At 47.8% G+C, this 27,366-nt stretch overlaps 1 protein-coding gene across 7 annotated transcripts; it reads right to left on the bottom strand.

The window, feature by feature from the left end:
• Positions 1 to 5,266: 5,266 nt before the first annotated feature.
• On the bottom strand, positions 5,267 to 27,045 carry LCMT2 (leucine carboxyl methyltransferase 2). 7 transcript variants are annotated; one of them, XM_068931003.1, is made up of 14 exons: positions 26,939 to 27,045; positions 26,485 to 26,612; positions 24,883 to 24,964; positions 24,383 to 24,563; positions 22,697 to 22,853; positions 22,010 to 22,199; positions 21,471 to 21,578; positions 19,400 to 19,490; positions 18,272 to 18,529; positions 17,869 to 18,099; positions 14,722 to 14,819; positions 12,959 to 13,146; positions 12,732 to 12,867; positions 5,267 to 5,654 (listed from the first exon to the last, which is right to left on the bottom strand). In XM_068931003.1, exons 1-14 carry the CDS (start codon positions 26,975 to 26,977, stop codon positions 5,487 to 5,489), a joined length of 2,055 nt encoding a protein of 684 aa, XP_068787104.1. In that variant the 5' UTR covers positions 26,978 to 27,045; the 3' UTR covers positions 5,267 to 5,486. The 7 variants fall into 7 exon arrangements, with proteins under 7 accessions (XP_068787104.1, XP_068787109.1, XP_068787103.1 ...); XM_068931008.1 differs by having other exon boundaries at positions 26,904 to 27,011; XM_068931002.1 differs by lacking the exon at positions 26,939 to 27,045 and adding an exon at positions 26,704 to 26,890.
• Between the last annotated feature and the right edge of the window lie 321 nt (positions 27,046 to 27,366).

Below are 27,366 nucleotides of genomic sequence, written 5' to 3'. Positions count from 1 at the left end.
CCCAGATCCCCGACTCCGGGCGACCTCGGCCCTCACCTGCCGCCGTCCCAGCGAAAACTCCGTCCCCGCGCGCCGCCATGCTGCTCCTCGCCGCCGCGCATGCGCCGCCCGCCGCGCATGCGCCGATTGCGAACGGGGCGCGGCAGCGCCGGGGGCCCGGCTCTCGAGCACCGCGCATGCGCCGGCTCCGCCCCGAGCGGGAGGGGAGGGGAGGGGCGAGGAGGGGAGTGGGAGGGACGGAGGGAAGGGGAGGGGGCGAGAGGGGGAGCGGGAGGGGGGCCAGGCGGGGAACGGCGCCCCCGCGTGTTCCCGGCGCGGGGCTGCAGCCCGCCGCCCCCGCCGCGGCCCCGCGGGGCTCGCGCTCAGCGGCGGGCGCCTCGGGGCTGCTCGGTCCGTGCCCGAGAGCCCGGCGGGGATCAGCGAGCGGGCTCCGGTGCTGCACCGGTGTGAGGGCACCGCGGAGCAGCGCCGAGGCGGCACTGCCCGTCCCCGCGACAACAGGAAGGAAGCACCAGTACGGAAAAGCACTCTGCGCTGCGGGTCTGTGAGCACGGGGAAGGGGCGAGGAGCGCGGCCCCTTCGCTTACCCGTTACCCAAACACGGCGGAGTAGGGGCGAACACGGCGACCGGCACTGCGCGGGTGCGCGCCGGCTGGCTGCAGTATTCTCCGTACGCCGGCGAGGGCAGCGGCGGCTGCAGAACTGGCGTGTCGACACCGGAGGGCAGCAGGGAGCACAGGGAAACCAGTGCGCAGGCGGGCGCCTTACCGGTGCAGTACTGGTTCGTCGACACGCGAGGGCAGCAGGGAGCACGGCGGGATCACCGCGCATGCGCTCGCTCCCTGGCTGCAGTACTGCGCTGTCGACACCCGAGGGCAGCAGGGAGCACGGCGGGATCACCGCGCATGCGCTCGCTCCCTGGGTGCAGTACTGCGTTGTCGACACGCGAGGGCAGCAGGGAGCACGGCGGGATCACCGCGCATGCGCTCGCTCCCTGGCTGCAGTACTGCGCTGTCGACACGCGAGGGCAGCAGGGAGCACGGCGGGATCAACGCGCATGCGCTCGCTCCCTGGCTGCAGTACTGCGCTGTCGACACCCGGGGGCAGCAGGGAGCACGGCGGGATCACCGCGCATGCGCTCGCTCCCTCGCTGCAGTACTGCGTTGTCGACACGCGAGGGCAGCAGGGAGCACGGCGGGATCACCGCGCATGCGCTCGCTCCCTGGCTGCAGTACTGCGCTGTCGACACCCGGGGGCAGCAGGGAGCACGGTGGGATCACCGCGCATGCGCTCGCTCCCTGGCTGCAGTACTGCGCTGTCGACACGCGAGGGCAGCAGGGAGCACGGCGGGATCACCGCGCATGCGCTCGCTCCCTGGCTGCAGTACTGCGCTGTCGACACCCGAGGGCAGCAGGGAGCACGGCGGGATCACCGCGCATGCGCTCGCTCCCTCGCTGCAGTACTGCGCTGTCGACACCCGAGGGCAGCAGGGCGCACAGGGAAGCCCGGTTCGCCCTCGCTGGCTGCAGTACTGCGTTGTCATCGCCCGAGGACTGCAGGGGACGCGTCAGGGGCAGTGCTCATGCGTTTTTTCGCTTGGCTGCAGTACTGGGCTGTAATCAGGCTATGGCAGCAGCGAGCAGTGCGGCGGCACTGCGCAGGCGTGAGCCGTCTTGCTGCAGCGGTGGACTTTCATCTCCTGAGGGCAGCTCTGCGCAGCTCTGCTCCAGTTCGCAGTCGTTTCTCGGCTGTCTGCAGTATTGGGGTGTCACCACCCGAGGGCAGCACTGAGCACAGTGCAGCACTGTGCCTGCGTTAATCGCCGGGCTGCAGTACTGTTCGTCGTCACCTGGGGGCAGCAGGGAGCAGAGCGGGGCTGCTGCGCCCGCCTGAGCTGACCGGATGCAGTAATGGGGTGTCACCGCCCGAGGGCAGCAAGGAGTTCGTCGGCCTCAGTGCGCATGCGCGACCCCGCTGGCTGCAGTGTAAGACTGCCCCCGCCCCAGGGCAGCAGTGAGCAGCTCAACGCAGTGCGCATGCGTCAGCCTGCTGGCGGCTACGTACCGCTCCCTGCACCCCGGCCCATCGCTTTGTGCCTTCCCGACGCTTTGGCACCCTCCCCGCTGGACACCTCTGTCCTGCAGAAGGAGACGATGGTGGGGACCTCACAAGCACACCGTGTCTCGGCGGCGGTGCAGCACCGGGGCACAGCAGCGCCGAGGGACGGCAGCAGCACCTGGGGCCCAGCGCCCCACGTAGGGCCAGGGTGCCCCATTGAGCAGGCAGAGCAGGCCTCGGGTGGCAGGTGAGGTCCCCAACTAAGGCTTGCCTCGTCCCATCTCGTTAGGGAAAACAACACCATATCCCTTGTTCCAGCTGTGCTCCTGACTCCTTTCCAGTAACTCCCATTGTGGTCTGCTGTTACCAGAAAGTTACACAGATATGCTGCTATAAGAATTGCAGCCTTCTCACTCGGGCTGTATGGGAAGGATCCTTTATTTCACACAAAGCTTTAAAGCTTTAACCTTTCTTTTGTCAGCTATTTTCCCAATTACAGTACCTGTATAACAATCCTGGGTGTTAGAGAAGGGAACTGTAGCCAACTTGGCTTCAGTTTAGCATAAGTGCCTAAAGTAGGTGAAGTCTGCAGGCCGCAGGACTGAACTGTAACCTGAAGAGCACTGCCTCCCAGCACTGTAACCTGCTGACCACACAACTGCAAAATCTGCTAGAATCAGCCCTCAAGGATACCGAACAGAGTGACCAGAATGAACAGAGGTAACGGCTGACCTTTGGATAAGATATGGTACTGTGGAGCAGGAACATTGCAACCGTCTAGCAACTGGCCTGGGGATGTAGATGTCAACAAATCAGAGAGAAAGAGACCACTGACTCAGTAAAGAAGACTGGAAGAGACTTTCACTGGCACGTGGGGAAATAAGACTGTAAAAATTATAATTACTTAAGAATTCTTTTGTTCTGGGTCCCTCCCCAGAGGCACCCTGCTTGAGCTGTTACTCTGTCGTACTGTCATTTAAATAAATAAATAATTTAGCTGTTGTACGTGCGTAGGACTCTGCTCCTCGGAAACCTAGGGTCGAACTATTTCTAGAACACCAGACCCTCTCACCCCAAGCACAAGTAACAACAAATCTGCATGCAAGACCCCTCCACAGCCCCCAGCAACCCCCAACATCCCACTCAACAACCTCCCCAGGTAACTCTGCTCACTCCCCTTTGCCCCTTAAAGCCCCCATCCTTCCTCTCATCCTGCCCACTCCTCCCATGCCCTGCCGGGTACCCCATTAAGAGCAGATATGACACTTGAACAGAGCTGACTGGGAATCCAGAAGCTGCTGTTGCTTTCAATGCACTTTTTTTTTTAAAACTCTTTTCCGTCCCAGGCCAGAGCAAGCGCTCCCAGCAGCGATGACTGACCCCGGCCAAAGGTAGCCACAGTGAGTCCTTAGCAAGCATGCCAGGCCAGGAGAAACCACCCTGTGCAGAGAAGCAAGGAAGTAAACTCTGCTCCCCTCTGACAGCCCCATGCTCATCCAACAAAACACTACTGTGTGACAGTGCTAGGGGACCATGGCCCTCATGGAGCTCAGTTGGGCAGAGAAAGCAAAGCAGAAAAAAAGTAGTCCATAGCATCCCCCGTCTTCAGCTCAGAGAGACTGGACTACAGCAGAAGCAGTGCAACTCAGGATGCACCCAGGGATGGCACAAAAGCAGATTCCAGATAGCAAAGCACTGCAAATCCAGTAGACATTTACAGGTGACTGGAAACAACAACTGAATTGGTAAGTTTCATATCCTGCAGGTATGTAAAGATGTACACCCCTTCCAGAATCTCAGCTTTGCAAAGCCACTACCTCTACTCTTTCTCTGTAAAACTACTGCTATGAAGAACCCATACCCTGTACGCCTTCAGACCCTCCTCCCATTCCCTTCCCTCCATATTTGCCCCAGACTAGCCCTTGCCATGCTCACCTCTCATCCTCATCTCTCCCAGCACGCTGGGCTGTCTCTCCTTTGACATGCCCTGGCTCAGCCTGGAGACCACATGCCAAAAGGCCACTTGCAGGACTGCATGCTTACAACTCCAGAGGTATGTCTCCATCCCCAAAAGAGAGGGTGCACGCAGCAGCCCTGACTGGGTAGAAACTTTGGGTTCAGCCATGGTATTTTACCATTCCTTGTCCATTACCTCCTCTCAAACCCTCATATACACACACTCAACCCCAATTCTCTCAGCTTTTAATAGTTTAAGTACCAGTGGTGCTCAACTAGCATTTCCTCTGTTTTGAGCCTTCCTTGCTCTTTCCTTTCTTATTTGCTACCCCTCTTAGGCCCCTGCTATACTTACATGCTTCCTTTGAAAAACATCACTGAAATGAACAAATTGGGTCACACTGCTTCTCTTCAAGTTGTTGGTCCTCAAAGGCTTACCCTGCAAAAGTGGCTTAGGGGCCCTAATCATGTGGCTTTTTCATAGAACTGTACTCTTTTCCTGCTCCTCAAGGATACATCAAGAAAATCAATGCTGTATGTTGCCTTCAAGTCATTCTTTGCAGAATGCTGGTTAGATGAGTCTTAAAGTATCCCTTGGGCTTCTAGCATTGAGTCTGTCTTGGGACTCCCATTCAGCAGCCTCAGCAATTTGTATACTGCAATAGCATTAGAAATCTCCCTTTTTAATTTTCTAGTTCATACCCTGAGGAATTCTCCTCCAGTAGTTTTCTACAGGGCTTTCCCCCAAACAAAAAACATCCCTGAACTAATTTTGTTGTCCTGTATAAAATATGTACAGATATAACCATGTGCCTCTTGAAAAATATCACCTGCTTTGTTCCAAGCCCAGTCCCCTCCCCATGGCACCTGCAGCTCCCCTGCAACTCCCCAGGCACATAAGAAGAGATCAAGTGTTAGTGATGAGGCTTAGTCATGATTTCATGTAGCATGTCCTCCCCCCCCCCCCATTCATATATCATCATCATCCCAGGAAACAAGCAAGGGCTACAGCTAGCAGGGTTTGAGCTGCTAGCAAGGAGAATCAGAGGAACATGAAATTTGCCAGATCTTAACTAGATATTACCTTGTTTCAAACATTCTCTTCTGCTTCTTAGTTATGCTTGACTGAACAGTTTTGATTGCTTTTGACGGCTCTTTACCTCCAAATCAGCATTGTGCAGGCTCGTGTCCCTTTTGAACACAGCACTGCTCCTCATTTCATCTCTAAGGGCTACTGCTTCCACCACAGAGCTACTTTTGGGATACTTTATTTACACCAACACAAACAGCAGTACAAAAATAAAAGACAGATGAGGAATGCAACTCTTTGTCTTAACTGTCCCTCCTAATCCCCTCTCCTCATCCCACCTTTACAGAAGCTTTGGAAACATGTTGCTGCTCTTGGACCTAGAAGTGAATGTGAATGTCTCACCACAGTGCAGCAGCATGGTTCAGTCCTGTTTCGGTTCCTGTCAGTGGCTGGTCAGGATGTTGCTGAAGCTCAAGGAGACAGGCTCTGGGTTGAGGTGTGTCCCAAAGGAGAAGCAGTTCCCACCACCACCAATAAGCAACAACTCTTTCTCATTCGGCAGAAAGACGCTACTATGATTATGCAGCATTAACGGCCACTCCAGATGCTCCTGAAAAAGGACAGAGAAATTTGAGTCCTACATTAAGAAAGAGAAGCCTGTGTGGTCCAGGGGACACCAGCCAATCACATACTGGAGAGGTGCACAGAGGCCAAGATGGGGAACTGGATGTAGTGGAATAGGATGTTTGGACAAAGTGCTCAAAGTCCAGAAAGTGCATGAGAGCTAGTGGTTTGTCTAAATGTTTCAGAAGTCCAACATCTTATGGTGGGACTTTTTATCAGAGAGCAAAGGGAAGTGGAGTAACCAGTCAGACACCTGTTAAATCTGTTTCAGTTACTGCTTCTAGTCCAGCTGGGTCACACTTAGGGAATAATCCTTGAACACACAGGCCTTCAATAATTTGCACCGTTGTTGGATCTCTCAGGATTAAACGCCTATCTCATATACTGCTGTAGAGATATTCTATATGATACTTTAATCATTAAAGAGTTAATAAGAGCCACATCTAAGGCCCACTATCCCAGCCACAAATGTGGGCAAAAATAGGTATCTAGAGAAATGCATAAGAACAAGGAAACCATCATATATTCCTCTAGTATTCTCCAGCTACATAATAACGTACAGTTCAGAGATTTCAAACCAGGGAGAATGTCTTTGCATTCCCTAGGCCTTAACATTTTTTTTTCCCCTCCCAAAAACATGCCCAGTCACTTTCTGAATCCATGTAAACCTTGGCATTCATGTCCTCCGGTAAGGAATTCCACAATTCATATGATGAAGCACTTTTTTCAAATGTGCTACCATGCCAGCTGCTTTTGAGGTCTCCTAGTTCTTATACCAAAGAAGCAAACAGTCATCCCCTATTCACTTTTTCTGTGACACTCATAATTTCATAGATTTCCATCGTGCCTCTTTTCCAGTTATGTTATGTCTCATGGTACAATGGAAATTGTTCATATATCCTAATGTTGTTTCCCATGAGGCCACTTACATTTACTTAACAGCCTAGTATTTAGTTGCCCTGATCATTCAGCTACTTGAAACAATGCATCTTCTGCCCAAGAAGATTTGCTCTTTTTCTTTTGTGTCTCTATAAATAAGCTTCAGCAATGCCGAGTCTTTCATTTGTTATTTATAACAAACAAGCCTGATCTGGGAAGAAAAAAAAGTACCTCAGTGTGCGGGTATGTTCAAAGCCTACAGACTATTCCCTTCCACGTTGAAGAAAAAATTGATCCTGCTGCAGGCTATAGATCTTTAGTCAGGCCTACTTAATGGCATGGCAGAATGACTCTGGATACTATCGAAAGATTACAAAAAGTTAACAGCATTTTTTTCCATGTCAACTCCACAGGAATCTAGAAGGTTTTATTCCAGTATCAAGGACACGGAGACTGTCTCATCAATTTGAGTACTTCCTGTTCATCAGTTAAAGTGTGCTAGGATCAGAATCATAGAAATTTAGCAGATTGAATGCACATGGAGAAGTCTGGCTCTTGCTTTTATATAAGAAACATCAGTGGGAATTGGTCTACAGAAGTCACTGAAGAGACAGCTAGAAAATATACATTTATAGATCTGAAGTCCAAGAAGCATCTGATACATGGCCTGTGTATCTGACAATCAGAAGAGAAGCTCTTTCGTGATGACCCCTGATATTCAAAAGCTCAGGAAAGTGAAACTTGGAGAAACATACTCCTTGTAGGCAATGGAGACTGTAATAGTAACAGAACTGCTAGGATGGCAGTTCAGTAATTGTTGGGGTCACTCGAACCCGAAGAGGGCAGGGCACAGAGGTTTCCCTTCTAACAGCGTGAGATAGAAGGCAATTTTCATGAGGGTACCCTAGTCTCTGGTCTTGGAGAAAGGTCCAGAAATGGCGATTATCAGATATATCTGCCAGTGCTGACTCTGTTCTATGGCTATTTCAAGCTCAGATAAAGTTGCCAGCCAATGGTTTTCACAGAATCACAGAACGGCCGAGATCGGAAGGGACCTCTGGAGATTGTCCAACCCCCCTGCTCAAGCAGGGTCATCTAGAACAGGTTGCCCAGGACCGTGTCCAGATGGCTTTTGAATATCTCTGAGGATGGAGACTCCACAGCCTCTTTGGGCAACATGTTCCAGTGCACAGTCACTCTCATAGTAAAGAAGTTTTTCCTTATATTCAGATGGAGCCTCCTATGTTTCAGTTTGTGCCCTTGCCCTTGTCCTGTCACTGGGCACCACGGAGAAGAGTCTGGCTCTGTCTTCTTTACAGCCTCCATTCAGGTATTTATATGCATTGATAAGATCCCTGCCCAAGCCTTTTCTTCTCTAGGCTAAACAATCCCAGCTCTCTCAGCCTTTTCTCATAGCAGAGATGCTCTAGTCCCTTAGTCATCTTTACTGGCCCTTCTCTGGGCTCTTGTACTGCAGAGCCCATGGACATAGTATTCCAGATGTGGCCTCACCAGTGTGAAATACAGGGGAATCACAGAATCACAGAATCGTTTAGGTTGGAAGGGACCTCTGGAGATCATCTCGTCCAACCTCCCTGTTCAAGCAGGGTCACCTAGAGCATATTGCCCAGGATCACATCCAGACGGGTTCTGAATATCTCCAGCGAAGGAGAATCCACTACCTCTCTGGGCAACCTGTTCCAATGCTCTGTCACCCTCACAGTGAAGAAGTTTTTTCTCAGCTTCAGATGGAACTTCCTGTGGTTCAGTTTCTGCCCGTTGCCTCTTGTCCTGTCGCTGGGCACCACGGAGAAGAGGCTGGCCTCATCCTCTTGACACTCCCCCTTCAGATACTTGTACACATTGATGAGATCCCCTCTCAGTCTTCTCTTCTCCAGGCTGAACAGGCCCAGCTCCCTCAGCCTTTCTTCAGAGGAGAGGTGCTCCAGCCCTCTAATCATCTTGGTAGCCCTCCGCTGGACTCTCTCCAGTAGCGCCATGTCTCTCTTGTACTGGGGAGCCCAGAACTGGACACAGTACTCCAGGGGAGGCCTCCCCAGGGCTGAGGACAGGGGCAGGATCACCTCCTTTGACCTGCTGGCAACACCCTGCCTAATGCAGCCCAGGATCCCATTGGCCTTCTTGGCCACAAGGGCACACTGCTGGCTCATGTTTAACTTGTTGTCCACCAGCACTCCCAGGTCCTTCTCGGCAGAGCTACTTTCCAGCAGGTCAACCCCCAGCCTGTACTGGTGCATGGGATTATTCCTTCCTAGGTGCAGGACCTTGCACTTGCCTTTGTTGAACTGCAGCAGGTTCCTCTCCGCCCAGCTCTCCAGCCTGTCCACGTCCCTCTGAATGGCAGCACAGTCTTCCGGTGTGTTAGCCTCTCCCCCCAGTTTTGGGTCATCAGCAAACTTGCTGCGGGTGCACTCTGTCCCTTCCTCCAGGTCATGGATGAATATATTGAACAAGACTGGACCCAGGACTCACCCCTGGGGGACACCACTAGCCACAGGCCTCCAACTTGACTCTGCACCACTGACCACAACCCTCTGAGCTCGGCCATCCAGCCAGTTCTCAATCCACCTCACTGTCCACTCATCCAACCCACACTTCCTGAGTTTCCCTACGAGGATGTGATGGGAGACAGTGTCAAAAGCCTTGCTGAAGGCCAGGGAGACACCATCCACTGCTCTCCCCTCGTCTACCCAGCCAGTCATTCCATCAGAGAAGGCTATCAGGTTGGTGAAGCATGATTTCCCTTTGCTGAATCCATGCTGACTCCTCCTGATCACCTTCTTGTCCTCCACATGCTTAGTGATGACCTCCAGGAGGAGCTGCTCCATCACCTTTCCAGGGATGGAGGTGAGGCTGACAGGCCTGTAGTTTCCTGGCTCCTCCTTCCGGCCCTTTTGGAAGACTGGGGTGACATGGGCTTTCTTCCAGTCCTCAGGCACCTCTCCTGTTCTCCAGGACCTTTCCAAGGTGATGGAGAGTGGCCTAGCGATAACATCCGCCAGCTCCCTCAGCACTCGTGGGTGCATCCCATCGGGGCCCATGGATTTATGGATGTCCAGTTTGGACAAAAGATCTCTAACCTGATCCTCCTCAACCAAGGGAGAGTCTTCCTTTCTCCAGACTCTCTCTCTTGTCCCCAGGGTCTGGAATCCCTGAGGACTGGCCTTAGCAGTGAAGACGGAAGCAAAGAAGGCATTCAATAACTCTGCCTTCTCTGCATCCTTTGTCACCAGGGCACCTGCCCCATTCAGCAGCGGGCCCACATTTTCCCTAGTCTCCCTTTTGCTATTGATGTATTTGAAGAAGGCCTTCTTGTTGTCCTTGACATCCCTTGCCAGATTGAATTCCAACTGGGCCTTGGCCTTCCTTGTCGCAGCCCTGCACACTCTGACAACGTCCCTGTATTCCTCCCAAGTCGCCTGTCCCCTTTTCCACATTCTGTAGACTTCCTTCTTCTGTTGGAGTTTTGCCAGGAGTTCCTTGCTCATCCATGCAGGTCTCCTGCCCGCTTTGCTCGACTTCTTACTCAGGGGGATGCACTGCTCTTGAGCCTGGAGGAAGTGACGCTTGAATATTAACCAGCTTTCTTGGACCCCTCTTCCTTCTAGGGCCCTACCCCATGAGATTCCCCTAAGTAGGTCCCTCAAGAGGCCAAAGTCAGCTCTCCTGAAGTCCAGCGTTGCAATCCTACTCATTGCCCTGCTCCCTCCTCGTAGGATCCTCAACTCCACCATCTCATGGTCACTGCAGCCAAGGCTGCCCCCAACCTTCACCTCTCCAACCAGACCTTCTTTGTTCGTTAGTACAAGGTCTAGCATTGCACCTCTCCTCGTTGGCGTCTCCACCACCTGGGTCAAGAAATTATCATCAATGCTTTGCAGGAACCTCTTTGATTGTTTGTGCCTAGCTGTGCTGTCTTCCCAACAGATGTCAGGGTGGTTGAAGTCTCCCATGAGAACCAAGGTCTGTGATCGTGAGGCTACTTCCAGCTGTCGGTAGAAGGCCTCATCGACGACTTCCTCCTGATCAGGGGGCCTGTAGTAGACCCCCACAACAGTGTCAACCATGTTACCCTGCCCTTTAATCCTTACCCATAGGCTCTCAACTTGCTCTTCATCCACCCCGAGGCAGAGCGCCATACATTCTAGTTGCTCCCTCACATAAAGAGCAACTCCACCACCTCGCCTTCCTGGCCTGTCTTTCCTAAAAAGCACGTAGCCATCCATGACAGCATCCCAGTCACGTGAACTATCCCACCATGTCTCTGTAACCGCAATGAGATCATGGCCCTGTGACCGCACACAGATCTCTAACTCTTCCTGCTTATTCCCCATGCTGCGCACATTGGTATACAGGCATTTCAGAGAGCCAGTCAAGCATGCAAGCTTCCCAGGAGAGGTGCAAGAGGAGCCTCCATAGCCATGTTCCATGCTGTCTCCCCTGGTTGTATGCACCCGCTGGAGGCATCCTGACTTGAGCGGTGTTTTAGTGACTCCCCTGCCACTATACCACTCCCCTTCCCCCATCTTGCCTAGTTTAAAGCCCTCCGTACCAGGCTGGCCAATCTGTTGGCAAAGACACGCGTGCCTCGCTTGGTAAGGTGGATCCCATCGCTCCCCACCAGGAGGGAAGAATTCCCCATCAGGAGGGAAGGGAGGGAAGGATCACCTCCCTCAACCTGCTGGCAACACTCTTCATAATACAGCCCACAATACAGTTAGCCTTCTTTGCCAGGAGGGCACATTGCTGGCTTATGTCCAACTTACAGAAAAAGACCTGGGCAGCCTGGTCAACAGCAACGTTTTGGTGCTATCATCTTCTAACACATGCACTAGAGCAGTATACTAGTAGTATCATGTAATGCACAGAAAGTCATTGGCATCTCCAGTCTTCCAAAACTTGTAATCAATTCACATACACCGAACAGTACGATCAATACTTCATTACAGTACTGGCAGGTTCTAAAGCCGAAAGAGTTCTGCCTAAGTCAAAGCAGGTAATTCACGAGCAAAGGCAGCTACCAATCCATCTGCATCCATTTACTCAATTTAAATAAAGTTAGTTTTATTCTTTTATATAGAAGGGCATTACCACAGTACCCATCCTCACAGCTATCCAAGAGTAGCCTATTGTAGCTAAAGGACATTAACTCCTCCTAACTTCTGCTACAGAGAGTATGAAGAAACAGAACTGCTTTTAAGCATGCTTTATGCCCTCAGGAGAATTTGGCAAGGTCAGCCTGAGGCACACAGTATCTATTATAAAAAACAGATCATTCATAAACTCCAACTTTCACCAAGAATAGGATCCACATGTACAGATAACGCCCCAAAATTAGAAATTTATGCAAAAGGCAAATAAAAACATTTCAAGCAACAGAAGCTTTGCCTAGGCAGTAGTATCCTAGATGAGGGCTATTCACACAACAGACAGATTCAGATTTAGACTAAGTTTTGCCCCAACCATGCAAAAATCCTGCTACGTGACATCCCCTGTATGATTGCTCTTTTTAGAACCACAGAAGAGAATCACAGAATAGTTGGGGATGGAAGGGACCACTGGATATCCTCTAGTCCAACCCCCCTCCTCAAAGCAGGGGTCAACTAGAGCAGGTTGCTCAGGACCTTGCCCAGGCAGGTTTTGACTATCTCCAAGGATGGAGACTCCACAACCTCTCTGAGCTACTTGTTTCAGTGTTCAATCACTCTTACAGCAAGAGAGTTTTAAGTGGAATTTCCTTTATTTCCTTGCTATAATCTTGCTGTTCTTCAGGCATCAGCTACAACACACAGCAGTTTCCACCATGAAGTACTGAGTAGATTATACTGCAGATTGTCATAAAGATTAACTGATGCTCTGGTTGGATTGATTCTCTTCATCCACAGACATTCTGAAATTGCTATGCTTATGTTCTGCTCCCCTTCCCTCAAATAGAGCACCTCTCTGCCCTCCAGTTTTTGTATTCTTGGACTCTCCCTCTGTTAAAACAATATTAGGTTCTCTGGGCAGGTCAAAGCACTTCAAAATTAGATTTTACCTCAAAACAGAAGTCATAAATGACCCCTTTGCATTCTCTATTCCCTTTCAGGGAATAGCCCAGAAGTTGCCACTTTCCTTCCCACAACATCATTTACCCCAAAAAGAACACTATTTCTGTACTTACCACACTAATTGTATAGTCCATGCAGAGACCAGTCATTAAGTCAATGATAGTGATGCCTGGCACAGAGGAAGAGTGAAACCACACTCCACCAACAAGTAGGAGTTTTTCATCATACACATGTGCTGTATGTGAATACCTTCAAGTTCAAAATGAGATTGAACTCTGTTAGTAAGGAGACGTAGTTAGAGGCAGGCCAAGAGTTCACTTGCTGAATGCCCTCCACTTACCTTGGGATGAGGGGAGGGTGCGTCTCTACTGTCTGCCACTGAAAGCCATGTTCAATCTCTCTCAGAAAGAAAACTGAACCTAAGGGCTGCTCAGCTGCTCCCAGACCTCCTGCAATAAGCACTCCTCCTCTCCAGCTACAGGCACTGTGAGAGTGACGGCTTTCTGGTACTGGGCCCTCAACAGGAATCTAAAAACAGAAGTCCAAGGCTTAAGTTTGCAAAGATAAGGATCATCTTCCTGTCCAGGCTCTTAAATCACCTCTTCCTGTTTCATCTCCTGTGGCATATAATGTTCTTTCTTGCCACAGGACAGGGACAATTGGTAAGGAGGACATATTGAGTAAGCATGATAGGAATGGAGGCCTCTCCCCCCCCCAAACAAAAAACAAACAAACAACAATAACAAACATGAACAAACCATGGGTGATTCCTCTAAGGAGGCTGGAAGCCTCCAGGAAGGCTAGGTAAAACTGTTTCCATCTGGGCTATTTTCAATACTTCTCTGGTCCTCAGTATGTTCAGTATCTGTCAGTCATTAGAGGGTTTTATTTTTGCACATTTATTCAAAGTACCTTTACTTTCATTCTTGCATGCTGCTCTTTGTTCAAGACATCCAACTGAAAACCACAAGTTCAAATACATGGACTAACGTAATGACTAGCAAAGCAGATTAGTGGTTCAAACCCAAGCAAGACAAAACGCTGAACTGTAGGACTAACGTGCAGAACAAAAACCTTTAGTGCAAGCAGGAAAGATTAAAAAAAAAAAAAAAAAGATGAGAGGTTTAAAGGAAAATGAAAGTGAACAAGCTGTGGAGAAAGTTTCAGAGGCCGTTTCATCCATCCCTTTCTCCTAAGGCAATTCAACTCCATTACCACCTAGAAAGATGGTTGTCTAATAGTTGCTGAATGAATCCAATGACAGGAATTTCTGGCTTCTCTAGGCAATCTATTGTGGTACTCACTATCTTCACAATTAAAAGCCTTTCTTAGTATCTAACTGAAGTTGCCCTTTTCATAGGCTTCTTGTCCTATCCAAAATAAATATGGAGAATCATTTTTTTGTCCTATTTGAAGATTTATTTCTATATTGAATCTTCTCCAAATCCTCTCTAGATCTGTTTTTATGTTGAATCTCCAGTCTCAACAGCTCCAACTCCTTCAGTCTTCTCCTCTAAGTTATACTTTCTGTTCGTTCTTGCTGCACACCTCTCTAGAGCTGCATTGCAACTGGTATACACCTATCAATGTGTATAAATGACTGATGGGAGAGAGTAAAGAAGATGGAGCCAGACTCTTCTCAGTGATATCCAGTGACAGGATAAATTGAAATACACAAAATTCGACTAAAACACAAGGTTTTTCATTTGTTTGTTTACGGTGAGGGTAGCCAAACACTGAAACAGATTGCCCAGAGAGGGTTGTGGAGTCTCTGTCTTTGGAGACATCCAAAATCTGATTGGACAATGTCCTCAGCAACCTGCTCTAGCTGACCTTGCTTTGAGCAGGAGAGTTAGACTAGGTGATCTCCAGGTGTCCCTTCCAACTTCAACTATTACTGATTCTGTGAAGACTGTATTCCAGTAAAAATCAAGGCAGCTAGAAGTTAGCTAGAACCCTAATCACCATCAAGTGCCACCATACACTGCTAATGCCATCCAATTTAATATGGTAATACGTGTGATTTAGTTGGGATTCCAATACTGCAGCACACACTATGGAGTGAGGCAAGTTCTACTCTCCAGGGCCTCCTGGATTTCTTACCGCAGTGCAGGAAAGTTCTTCAGTATGCAGGAAATACCAGTCCCCTAGCACAGGCTGCATAGCTGAACGGCCCCCATATAGAAACAGGTACTTCTCACCTACAGAAAAATACAACCAAGTGAACATAAAAGTTTGGATTTGTCATGTCACAAAAACAAAAGCTTTTTTTTTTTGCATTTAAGGGAAGCTGACCAGAGATATAAATCAATGCATTCAGTCAGAAGTTTTATGTACTGTCTCTATTAAGACATCCTGCAACCTGATAAGCATTTCCAAACTCCAGCAATACAGGCAAGAAATTGTTTCATAGATATAAAAGATTTAGATAGAAGAGTAACGATTGTAACACACAGAACGCTAAAAAAAAGTTTTATTCACAAGCTATATTTTTCATATTTGTGATTATTCAGAAGACCCCCCAACATCAACTAATGTTATATATTGACTGAATGTTTAAGGACTGAATGGAAATCTCACGCTACAGTTGCATTAGATTTCCTTTTCTTTTAAGCATCTATTTATTATTACAGAGTCTCACTCACTAGTAGCAATAGCTTAAAGCCGTCACTGTGTGAATGAAGTTGGGATTATTTTATCCCCTATATGTACCATTTCAGTTGCACTAAGTCTCCTCTGGGCATTTTAGTACTCATTCATTCAGAACTGTGATATCATTGTTTTCCCAGGTAAATATATCGTTAGCAAACTCCCACTACTGGCTTCGTTTTCCAGATCATTAAAGACAATGCCGAAGAGCAAAAGCTTTAGAACAAACGTTTGGGAGATGTTGGGGAGCGCACTCCACTGAAAACTGCCTGCTTATTCTTAGTACAGGTCTTCTACTTAGCTACACGTTTTTCCATGCAAGGCTCTGTCCCTTTAACCTGCAGCTGCATAGCTTTTATAACCTTTGATGAAGAACCTCGTTGAACTTTTTGGAAACCTAGGACAATTGTGCTAACTGGATCTCCCTTTTGCTACAGGGAGCAAATGCTATATACCAGAGGACGAGTACATGAACACATTGCTGCCTGTATCCTTTATAATAGTTTTGCCCAGTTCAGACCTCAAGCATACTGACTGTCAGCTCCCTGCATCTCCTCGAGGATCCTTTACAACAGAGAAAACTGGTATCACCCTGAACACCTTCTGGTCCTTGGTAGTTTCAGTTCTAAGGGAGAATCTACACATCAGAGTTAGTACTTCAGCTATTCAATCCCTCAGCTTGCATTACAGTTATTATATGTTATTATATTATAGGGGTGAGTCCTGGGTCCAGTCTTGTTCAATGAATTCATTGATGGCCTGGAGGAAGGGACAGAGCGCACCCGCAGCAAGTTGGCTGATGATACTAAACTGGGAGGAGTGGCTGACACACCAGAAGACTGTGCTGCCATTCAGAGGGACGTGGACAGGCTGGAGAGGTGGGCGGAGAGGAACCTGCTGCAGTTCAACCAAGGCAAGTGCAGGGTCCTGCCCCTAGGGAGGAATAAGCCCATGCAGGCACCAGTACAGGCTGGGGGTTGACCTGCTGGAAAGCAGCTCTACAGAGAAGGACCTGGGAGTGTTGGTGGACAACAAGTGAAGCATGAGTCAGCAATGTGCCCTTGTGGCCAAGAAGGCCAATGGTCTCCTGGGGTGCATTAGGCAGAGTGTTGCCAGCAGGTCGAGGGAGGTGATCCTGCCCCTGTCCTCAGCCCTGGGGAGGCCTCACCTGGGGTACTGTGTCCAATTCTGGGCCCCCCAGCACAAGAGAGACATGGCGCTACTGGAGAGAGTCCAGCGGAGGGCTACAAAGAGGATGAGGGGACTGGAGCATCTCTCCTCTGAAGAAAGGCTGAGAGAGCTAGGCCTGTTCAGCCTGGAGAAGAGAAGACTGAGAGGGGATCTCATCAATGTGTACAAGTATCTGGAGGGAGGGTGTCGAGAGGATGGGGCCAGACTCTTCTCCGTGGTGCCCAGCGACAGGACAAGAGGCAATGGGCACAAACTGAAACACAGGAAGTTCCATCTGAACCTGAGGAAAAACTTCTTTGCTGTGAGGGTGACAGAGCCCTGGCACAGGTTGCCCAGAGAGGCAGTGGAGTCTCCTTTGCTGGAGATCTTCAAAACCCGCCTGGACGCGATCCTGGGCAATGTGCTCTAGGGGACCCTGCTTGAGCAGGGAGGTTGGACTAGCTGATCTCCAGAGGTCCCTTCCAACCTCAACCATTCTGTGATTCTGTAATATCTTCAGATCTCACAATTTGTCACTTCCTTTAGTACCATAAAGCCTTCTACCAGTGTTTCAGAATACTTCAGCATAAGATAGGCTCCTGCATAGGGCATTCCATGAACTTACTTGAGAATAACACTTTTAATGTTAACCAGAAACAGCTGAAAATGTGAATCCTCATTTGTGGGTGGGTATGCTTATGAGAGCTGAGCCATCCAAATTGCAGTTGCAAGCATACACTGCAGCATTTTCCAAAGCACATTATGATCTTTTCAGCACTATCCAGCTGTTTATTTTTTGATTCCAGTCCTACATCTAAAAAGCATAACAAGCTTGCAGCTCATGTGTAATAAAACTCATTATTATAAAGGCATCTCCTGCATAGTTGTTGTAATGATTGCACCATGTATTAATGGCATACATAATTGACTTGACCCTGCTCAATTGTTGGGTCAACTGCTCAGCTGAGTAAACTCAACTGAGGCTTCTCAGTCTCTCCATTTTGTCAGATTTAGTAGATTCGGTCACTTTTGGCCTCGACTAACGAAAAAGGCACAATAAGAACTGGGTAGATACTATAATATAAAATACATTCAAATGAATTTTCAGTTTAATTTCTTTAAGCAGGCGTGGAGGAACGCCACCGGAACAAAGTCTCTAGAAAGTGTAATACATTCATTTGGATTCCCTACAACGAGAGGATATCTCATCTCTTCCCAAAATGTTCATCCAAAAGCTACTGTTTAAGACAATGGAATACAGTATACCCACATTAAATGTATAGCATGCACTACATAAAAAGTAATACTAGATAATGACAATTTTCCTTTTAAACCTCAAAATGTATAGACAAACTAGATATATATATTATTCCTGCATTTTTATACCTCCACATACCCTACAGCCATTTCCACTCTTTCCAGGCTTTTTACCTCTGAACATTACTTCAGTTGCAGTGTGTCTCCAACGCAAAGCAGCTGGTTCAGCAACAGGCTGCAGGTCTACAAGCTCCACTGTAATGCCATCTGAGTCCAAGGCATTACAGCTTTCAGGGAACTTTAGCCACAACATTCCCAAAGCTGCACTTGACGGGGATGTTCGTCCTCCTACCACCAGGGCCAGGTTGTTCGAGAGACATGACACAGTATGGTATAACCGCCCACCTGCAGAAATATAAGACATCATGGTTCAGACTGATCTTTCTCCCATGAAATTCAGAACCTTCGGGTCTCTGACTGCCAGTCTAATTGCACAGTGACATCACTTTCCACTAGACATTGCTTCATTACAAGCATAGAAATCTGCCTTACACTTGCCATCAGTACAGGAACTCACCCCATCTTTTACCATGATTTTCTTTTTTCACACCGCCAGCTTTCCAGCAGCCTTCATGCTTAATTAGGACGTGGAAATTTCTCATACGACAGTGTTGTCCATCTTCCTCCCCAAAACCTCCAGTTGTGAGAATGATATCGGGTTTTATAAGAGCAGAGTGGTGACCATAACGTCTCAGGCCAGCAACTTCAGAGTGTATTCCACACACCGATGCAGTGATACTTCCAGCCACTTTGACAGGACCATCACCATAAGGAACTGCAGGCCAGAAGGAACCAGAGAATGTTAAGTTTCACACAAGCAAGAATAGAGGACTACATTTAAATGGACTGAGTATACAATAAAACAACTCTGTTTAGCTTTCCAAAGGAGCTGGATTTCTAAGTTTCTCACTGGAATTTTGAGTCCGCCTTCACAAAAGCATTGAAATAAAGTTCTGAAGCAAAAAGAATAACGTGCTAATGTCTGATGGTCCTATTACAAGAGAATATTTTTAGTCACATCTTCTAAAAGCTATACCCCTTAATATGACACACAACATGATGTCGTGGTGCCCAGCGACAGGACAAGAGGCAATGGGCACAAACTGAAACACAGGAAGTTCCATCTGATCACGAGGAAGAGCTTCTTTGCTGTGAGGGTGACAGAGCCCTGGCACAGGTTGCCCAGAGAGGTAGTGGAGTCTCCTTTGCTGGAGATCTTCAAAACCCGCCTGGACGCGATCCTGGGCAATGTGCTCTAGGGGACCCTGCTGGAGCAGGGAGGTTGGACTAGCTGATCTCCAGAGGTCCAGATCTCGACACCCTCCCTCCAGATACTTGTACACATTGATGAGATCGCCTCTCAGTCTTCTCTTTTCCAAGCTAAACAGGCCTAGCTCTCTCAGCCTTTCTTCAGAGGAGAGATGCTCCAGTCCCCTCATCCTCTTTGTAGCCCTCCGCTGGACTCTCTCCAGCAGTGCCATAATGGACTATGGACTGCAGAACCATCATTAAAAGGATGGAGGAATCTACTCAGATGGTAGCATCCTGTGTGTTCCTTCCTGGGGTTTACTGTCTCCTAAAACTCTCTCAGAGAAGCCTGCATGAGATAAACAAATGAATACTACGATAGCTAGTCAGTATTCACCTGTCATGTTCGATAACAAAGGAGTCCAGGAAGACTTCATCCCCTTTGCTGCAGTCAAGACAAAATAATGAGAACATTTCAGATGCCATTCCTGTAGCAAGCCAAAAGAAAAAATTTAGAATCTTAGAACAAATGGTGGAAAACATAAGAATGACCACAGCGATCAAATCAAAGGTGAGTCTAGTCTAGCACTGTTTGCAACAATGGCCAAAATCAGAAGCCTGAAGAAGAATCGGAGAACAGTGCAAATGCACAGTAATACCTCCCCCTCTCTCAGCCCTCAAAAATTAAAAGTTCAGGATTTTTTAAGCAAGAAGCTGTATCTTTGTATTAACAGCCCTGCTGTTCCATGACTGCTCTTCCATGAACCTGTCCCATTTGTCTCTTGAACTGACATAAACTTTTAGCAACTGTGATATATTGCAGCAAGGAGTTCCATAGCTTATATTGCATGAAGAACATCCCTCTTTTTTTTTTGAACCTGCTTCCTTTCATGCTTCCCAATTCCGATCTTAGAAAAGGGTGCAGGCCATGCAGCAGAGGAATTAAGATTTCTTAAGGGTCCTGGAACGTAAGTGATCTCAAAGAAGCCCACAACGCTCCACGGAGCAACATGATCTCTGCTGGTCCTGTAACACCTAAATATGATTTCCAGGTGGTCTTTAGAATCACTCAGAGGCAGGAGCAGAGTCCTGTACAGGAAGGAAGTCAGCAGCAATACTAGAGTCCACCCTGGCTTTTGTGGACATTAGGGAATAGAGTATGTTTATTCCCATGGGATGGAAAATATTCAGTCAATTATGTTACTAGAAGACAGAAACATGAATTAAAACGCACAAGAAACCACAATATTATGTTGCTTGGCATTATTGCCCCATCTTCTACCTGAAGTAAAGCATATATTTTGAGAAGTGATATCCAAAATTAACGTAAGCACTGAAAATGGAAGAATCCACTATGTCCCTAGCCAAGCTATTCTAAAACTTAGTCACCCTCAGCAGTAAAACGTATTGCATGTTTCTATCCAGCTTGTTTCCAGTAAGACCTTGATCTTATTTTCTCTCTATCTGGAAGGCTAATTCCAGAGTCCTCTGCTGTCATTTGTCTTATTCCTATGCACATTTGCGAACTTGGACTTTGTTAACCTCCTCTGTAAGCAAAATGAAGAGTCTTTACTGTCTCACTGTACGGGTGATTGCCCTGATTTACAATAATTCTTGTAGACATGTCTATACCCTTTTGCAAATTTGTCAGCACCCTTCAGTCAACGTTTTTGGTATTCATGTAGCAGAGCAGATCCTTCACGGTGGCAAAATAAATACAGCACATTAAATTGTTTTTGAAACTGCAGGCTGTTAAATTTCTAGATAGAGCTATAAACATTGAATCACAAGATCCAAAGGGAAACTTCTAAGTGGGAGCCTATAGGATCTTCAGGGTCTTATCTTTTCTTCTAGACTGTTGATAGCTGCAAGTTTTGCCAACACAAAAGCAGCAAAAAGTCATAACTAAATTTCCAGTCATCAATATAACAATGGCTGAAGTGAGTCAGATCAAAGATATCTGAAGTCAGTAACCTGTCTCCAACAATGACAAAAAGCAAACGCCTAGGGAAAAGCTAGAGAGCAGGGCAGGAAGTATGCTTCCAAGCATTTGCAGGTCAAGAACCTTGACCTAGGTGTGGCTTTTATGTATACAATAATCTTCAATGGATTTCTCTTTCATTAAGAGAATTGCCACTTGAAACCATGCAAACTTGCAGCACCTGAAACATCCTTCATAGCATAGCAAACTAGCTGGTAGTAAGACTAGTCTCCCTGAGAGAACACTCACTGAGGAAGGAGAAAAAAAGATCTGCTAACAGAGGTGGGAGTCTTCTTTCATTGCTACTTGCCCCAGCTTCATAACGCAGAGCTCACAGGAAGCTGCGTAACTGACCGATTCAAGATCCTTTCTGCCAATATGCAACATGTATGGCTCCAACAGCTCTTGTACAAAACTACGACCATAAGAAGTTGCAGGCCTTTTATGCTGTCAGAGCCAGCTCACCAGCAGAATAAAGGAGAGTTACCTCATATTCATCAAAAGGCTCTAGAGCCTGCACTCTTCGCTGCTCGTCTTCAGGAGTACAGAAGGTAAAAAACTCATTCATATCCATGACGCTGCACTCAGTCCAGCCCTAAAACAAAAATCTCCCCAGATTATCACTTCTGGAAGGATAGAGACTCACTTTTCACAAAAAAACAGTGGCCCTACATGAAGCATTTGCATAAGCCTTTAAGGCTCTCTGGCTGCAACAGTGGCAGTCCAGACTCTGGGGTGAGGATAGATCTCTCACCTGTGAAGCTCTGAAGAACTCAGAGCTACATTTATTATTTTAAAAGTCTCAGAGGAAACCATCTGACCTTAACCCATACCAGAAAGTAGGTTGCAAGTTGGTAGAGGGTTGTTCAAACGACTGGTCACGCTATTAGAGAAGGCAGTGTCTCAGCCCCGGCCCTGTTTGTTTCAACACATAAGCGGTCCAGCTCGTGACTGCCAAGATATTTAAAGTTACTCTTTCCCAGGTGAATCAGGTTTCATGCATGCGCTAGAGCTGCAGGCACTTACCTTTTGAAGAAAGCGCCTCCGCTGTGCCTCATGGTCAGGGTACTGCGCTAAAGATTGAAGTGTAGAATTCAGTTGGCTAAAATGCTGCTGCATGACACGTCCAAAGGGGTCCTCGGGGTGCATCTGCTCATACAGCACAAAACATGCCTGAGAAAAATGCTCTGCTGCCCACTGTATCAAGGCATCTGACCTGTGTATAAGAAATAAAATAACTGTAGGCCCAGCTACCACATGGACAGATGTAAAGCATCTTCCTCCAACACCAGAAAGCATGCTATTAAGTCATCCTGACAGAAATATATGCAAAACAATATAGTGTTGGGGACCTGTGAACATCTCCCCCAGCTTTCGAGAGAATTCAGAGAATAAAAAGACAAAAGACTAAAAAAAAAAAAAAAACCCTCAACCAACCAACCAAACAAAAAAAACAACCTAACCAACCAACCCCCAAACAAAAACACAAACAAACCACCCCCCACTATCCTGAGATTTTTTTTTTCTTTATAGGATGCGATGTGGAAATCAATTACCCCTTCACAAGTATGTTGTAAAGAGCTGCTTAGGACTTCCACAGTATTCATGAGGCTTTAGTTATAAAAAGGCAGGTCTCCCAGCCCTAGATGACTTCCATACAATGAAGCTTGTTCTCATGTTACCACCTAGACAACAGAGGATAACCCAACTGACCTGCTATTTTCCATGTAGGTGAGCACCACTTCTGCTAAGAAAAGGGTGGGGACTTCACTGTCCAATCCTGCTTCTTCCAGTGCTTTCTGCAGTTTAGACAGCTCTGACAAATCCACTCCCAGTAATTTATAATCCTCTCCAGAAAAGGTAGTGGCTCCTGGGTGAAAAAATGGTACAATCTTACTACAGTGTTGACGCTACACCAAGAGCAAGACTGACAAACAGAAGAATCAGCCCCACAGGCAATTCTTCACAAGGCTGTGCCCATCCTTTCCTCAACTCAATTTCTTTGAATAAGAAAATGCTCATCACTAAATGAACCATAAAGGGATAGGACCAAGAAGGATCAGTTAGAGACCCATTAAATTTAAAACTCAAATTCCATTATTCCTAATGGAAATTTCACCTATAGATTTTTCAGAGAATTATTTACTATAACAACAATACTTTACTATATTTCTTTTAATAACAATTTCATAACACCACTATAATTCAGAATAGAATCTTCAGAGTTCTCACTTTTAGTTCTCTCAGCTCAGGCAAAGGAAAGTACTATTGCTTTGATAGCATTTGAATGATTTCCTTCACCACAAAAACATTCTCAAGTCCTTAATTTTCTTTAAAACAGATTTCTGTAAATGGTATTGGATCCTGAATCCACTCTCTGTGAACACCAGGATTAGTCGTATAGGTCACCGTTCTCAGAAATAAGCTCCAACTTATGCCATGATAGTGTTTGCAAATCATACTTCTGTACTCCACAAGAATAAATCATAAACTATATTCTGGATGACCTGTTTCAACCAAAAAACAAATCAAACAAATAAGGTTGGAAAGCACCTTTAGAAATAACCTACTCTATGTCTCCACATCAGTGCGATTCTATCAGACCTGAGAACTGTTACCCTACACTGTCCTCAAAACGTCCACTATGAGAGGCTAATGGAAGAGACCGCAAAAGGTCACCTAGTCCAACCCCTTGCTCACAGCAGGGTCATCTGTATCCAGTTGCTCAAGGCTTTGTCCACTCAAGCTCTGACCACCTCCAAGGTTGGAGGTTCTGCTGCCTTTTTGGACAACCTGCTCATGTTTTTAAACTATCCGCATGGTGGAAGAAAAAGTTTTGTACATATAATTGGCATTTCCTTTCTTGCAACTTGCAGCCATTGCCCCTTGGCCGTTTGCTGCACGCCTCCAAGAAGAATATGGCTCCACCTTCTCCACACACTCCCATTAAGGAGTTGAGGATTGCAGTAACACCCCCCCACAACCTTCTTAAGGCTGAACAAACCTAGATAGACCTCTCACCCTTCCCTTGTATGTCATGCACTCCAACCCCTAAATCATTCTTGTGACCTTTCACTGAATATGCTGCAGTCTGTCACTGTCTTTCTTGTACTAGGAAGCCCAAAACGGGACACAGTACTTCAAAAACAGTCACCAAAAGAAATTAAGCTTAGTTTGATATAATCTGATCCTGACAAACCTATGCTGGCAGCTACACATCCTCTTGTTTTCTATCAAATGCTTACAAATGGTTTGCATTCCAAGTTTTTTCAGAAGCTGAAGCTGTCTTGCGAACAAATCTAGTTCCTCTGCTCATCACGTCCCACTTTTTAAAAGCTGAAGCTCTCTTTGCTTTTTCCAAACATTTGGTACCTAAAACACCCTCCACAAACAGCATACCTATCCTTTCTCCTTCAGCATCTCCCACCAGTGCCGACAACTCTTTTATTCCTTTGATCAGAGTAGCTTTTTGGCAGACCACATTTGGAAAATCCACCTCATATACCACAGTGTGACTCAGAAGACCCATGTCCTTCAAACGGAAGTATAAAGAGTCAAAGCCAGCACCTAAAGACAGGATCTGCAGAGAAAGTACAAGAAAAAAATTACGTTCAACTCCAGCAACCGTCTAAGCGTCCGTGAAGAATATTCAAGTTCAAGGACATCATCTTTAAACTGACAGCATCAGGCAGTCTCCTTAAAGAGGTGAAAAGGATTTTGTATACATATTGTCCCCTTCCTGATACTTCTGTCTGACAAATGACAGATTCTCTGTACTCTTCCGGAAAAGGGTCACAACACATTCATTAAAAAATATGATAATACAGAGCCAAGATGTCAAGAAGATTTTCCATACATATAGTGGAAACAGCCTGTGCACCCAGACAAAGAAAATGCACCTGTGTCCTAGGATGGCTTTGGGTCTTGAGCAGGAAGTCTTGAACGCAGTGATCCACAGCTCGGGTCCGGACATAATAACCCCTGTGGAATGAAATTCAGCTGTAATATAATCACTCTCCAAGAACCCTGTTTCTCTAACACAGACATCCTCTTAAAATATAACGAATATAGATCTCCTGTATTTAATAAGTGCAGTAACCATCAAACTACAGATGTCCTGGACAAAACATTTGTAACTATCTTAACTAGACCTGTTCCATTCTGCATAGGTAAACATGCACTAGATGAAAAAGTATGAATCCAAACAGTTAGGATGCCCTGCCTCCATCCCTGCAATATGAGGGGACAACATCTGAGTCCCTGCTCTAAATCAGATGCCAGAACTATATTAAATTAAGTCCTTTACTTAGGGGGTGATGTGCTAAGGAAGTGGCTATTGGGTATAACAAAATGAGTAAGTGTGTGTAAAGGCAGTGAAAGGGGAACAAAAGAGGGAAGACAAGGAAAGTTAGGAAGGGAATTTAATTCTCCATTTTTTACATGTCAATGGAGCTAGGAGTAAGTCCTAACTCCTGGATAGCGTTTAGCGTTTGCCTACTTTGTGTGGGTTGGTGACTCTTTTCCTTGGAATTCTCTTATAGTTAGTTCCAGCATGCCCCTACCAGGCTTACCAGCTCCTATCAGTCCCTTTAATAGGCATGTTACTGTCCCCAAACCTCAGACACTAAAGGTTTCACTAGATATTCTAGAAGATGTCCAAAAGCTCTGGATTACAGCGCTGACAATGGCAATGCACACCTTTTTCTATGCATTTAGTTTGACATGCCAATGCCATGTGATAAGTAGACACAAGTTTGGCTTCCAGACCTGATCAGCAACACTTACATTCAGAGGACTGCAAGCTTCTGCTTGAATATCACTAATTTTTTTCTTGAGTGAAACTTCTTTGACAATTACTTCAAGGTAATTTTGACTGCATTAAACAATTAACAATCAATCATATTAACCTAAAATCCACGACCTAAAAAAAAAAAACCAAACCCTCATATGTAAAAGCATTCATGCTTGTGTCCTGCAGATCTCCAGAAGACCTATACTCACACCATTAATTCAAAGATAATCTCTTTTTCCCAGTCACCAAATATGTTACTAAAATTGAAAGGTATTTTGGAAACAGGAAAACTGCAGATGCACTAACACTCTTTGTATATTGGCTTTCAAACCTTGTCTAAAGTAGTTTTCAACAGCACTGAATGTCTAAGCTGGGAATCAGTCTGATGACATTTTATCAGGGCAAAGCTTATTATTTTGCCACTGAACCATGTAGAGTTAGAACAAAAATTTTAAGCTGTAATATTATTGATAGTGCTTTTTAGATAGCCACTCTCTCATTACGTATGCTTTCTTCAAGATGCATTTAAAAAGCTGCTCCTTAAAAAAGTGACAGTTCCAGGGGAGCCTGGGGAAGCACTAAGACTCTTCTGCAATCCGAGATGAAGGAGGCTGCGAGCCCCGCACGTGCCCAGACATGACCTGCCGGCGTCGAGCACGGGGGACTGCAGCCTCAGAACCAAAGAAGCCGCGCAGTGCCCTCTTCTCACCGGTGGACGAGCGGGGCTCGCCGCCGCCGCCGCCGCCCCACCAGGAGCTCCAGGAACCGGTCCCGGACGTAGCCCCGCGCCGCCGCCGAGCACTTGCTGACGGCGCTGCTGCCGCCGGTGCCCTGAACCTGCCGGGACAAGGAGACAGCGCTGGCACAAACCCGCAGAGCCGGCCCGCCTGACCGACACCGCCGAGACCGAGAAGCACCCGGGGCCTACCCGGCGCGAGAACGGCGGGAGCCATACGGGGGGACGCGCAGCACCAGGCGGAGCCCAGGGCCTCCCGGTGACGAGGAGTCCCGCCTCCGCCCCGCCCCGCCCCACTGCACTCCACTCCCTTCGCCCCGGAGCCCCGTCCCGTGACCCCACCCGGGCCCTGCCACACCGCCTGCGCAAAGACATCCCGCAGGTCCCCCAACCAGAAAGGGCAGCAGCTGGGCCGGGGTTCACTCACGGCGACATCGCGTGGGGCGCCCGGCCGCCCGCGGCCCATCCCGCGCGCGCGCCGGCAGTGATTGCACTCGAGCAGCGGACACGCGACCACTTCCGGGGCGGGCCCGTCCAATCAGAACGCCCTGCTCGCTCGAGAACATAGACACTCCCTCCACAGCGCACAGACCGACCACTCTGCGCGCTCCGTTGTCGATGATACCTCGAGGGCGGGGCCAAAACGCCAGGGGTGGGGAGACGGGATTGGAGCGCGCCTCGTGGCGGGCCCGCCCCGCCCCTGCCCGCCCCCGCGATCCCGGTCCGCCCCTCGGTCCCGCCCCCAGAAAGCGGTCTGGCTCGGCCGGCCCCTCCCCCGGGATCCCGGCCCGGGACCCCCGCCGGGATCGCTGCCCCGGGATCGCGCCCCGGCCGCCTCACCGCCCCGCGCTGCCG

The sequence above is a fragment of the Struthio camelus genome, chromosome 1 (genome assembly GCF_040807025.1).
Source record: "Struthio camelus isolate bStrCam1 chromosome 1, bStrCam1.hap1, whole genome shotgun sequence".
NCBI classification, from domain to species: Eukaryota; Metazoa; Chordata; class Aves; order Struthioniformes; family Struthionidae; genus Struthio; species Struthio camelus.
Note: the sequence above shows the minus strand (reverse complement) of the source record. Positions and strands in the feature narration are given on the sequence as shown.

Coding starts and splice junctions, on each gene's coding strand:
- LCMT2 (XM_068931002.1), bottom strand. CDS start 26,886: ATGTCTTTGCGCAGGCGGTGTGGCAGGGCCCGGGTGGGGTCACGGGAC. Junction 22,200..22,696: donor ACCTACATGGAAAATAGCAG/GTCAGTTGGGTT, acceptor TCTTATACACAG/GTCAGATGCCTTGATACAGT. Junction 18,100..18,271: donor AAATCATGGTAAAAGATGGG/GTGAGTTCCTGT, acceptor ATATTTCTGCAG/GTGGGCGGTTATACCATACT.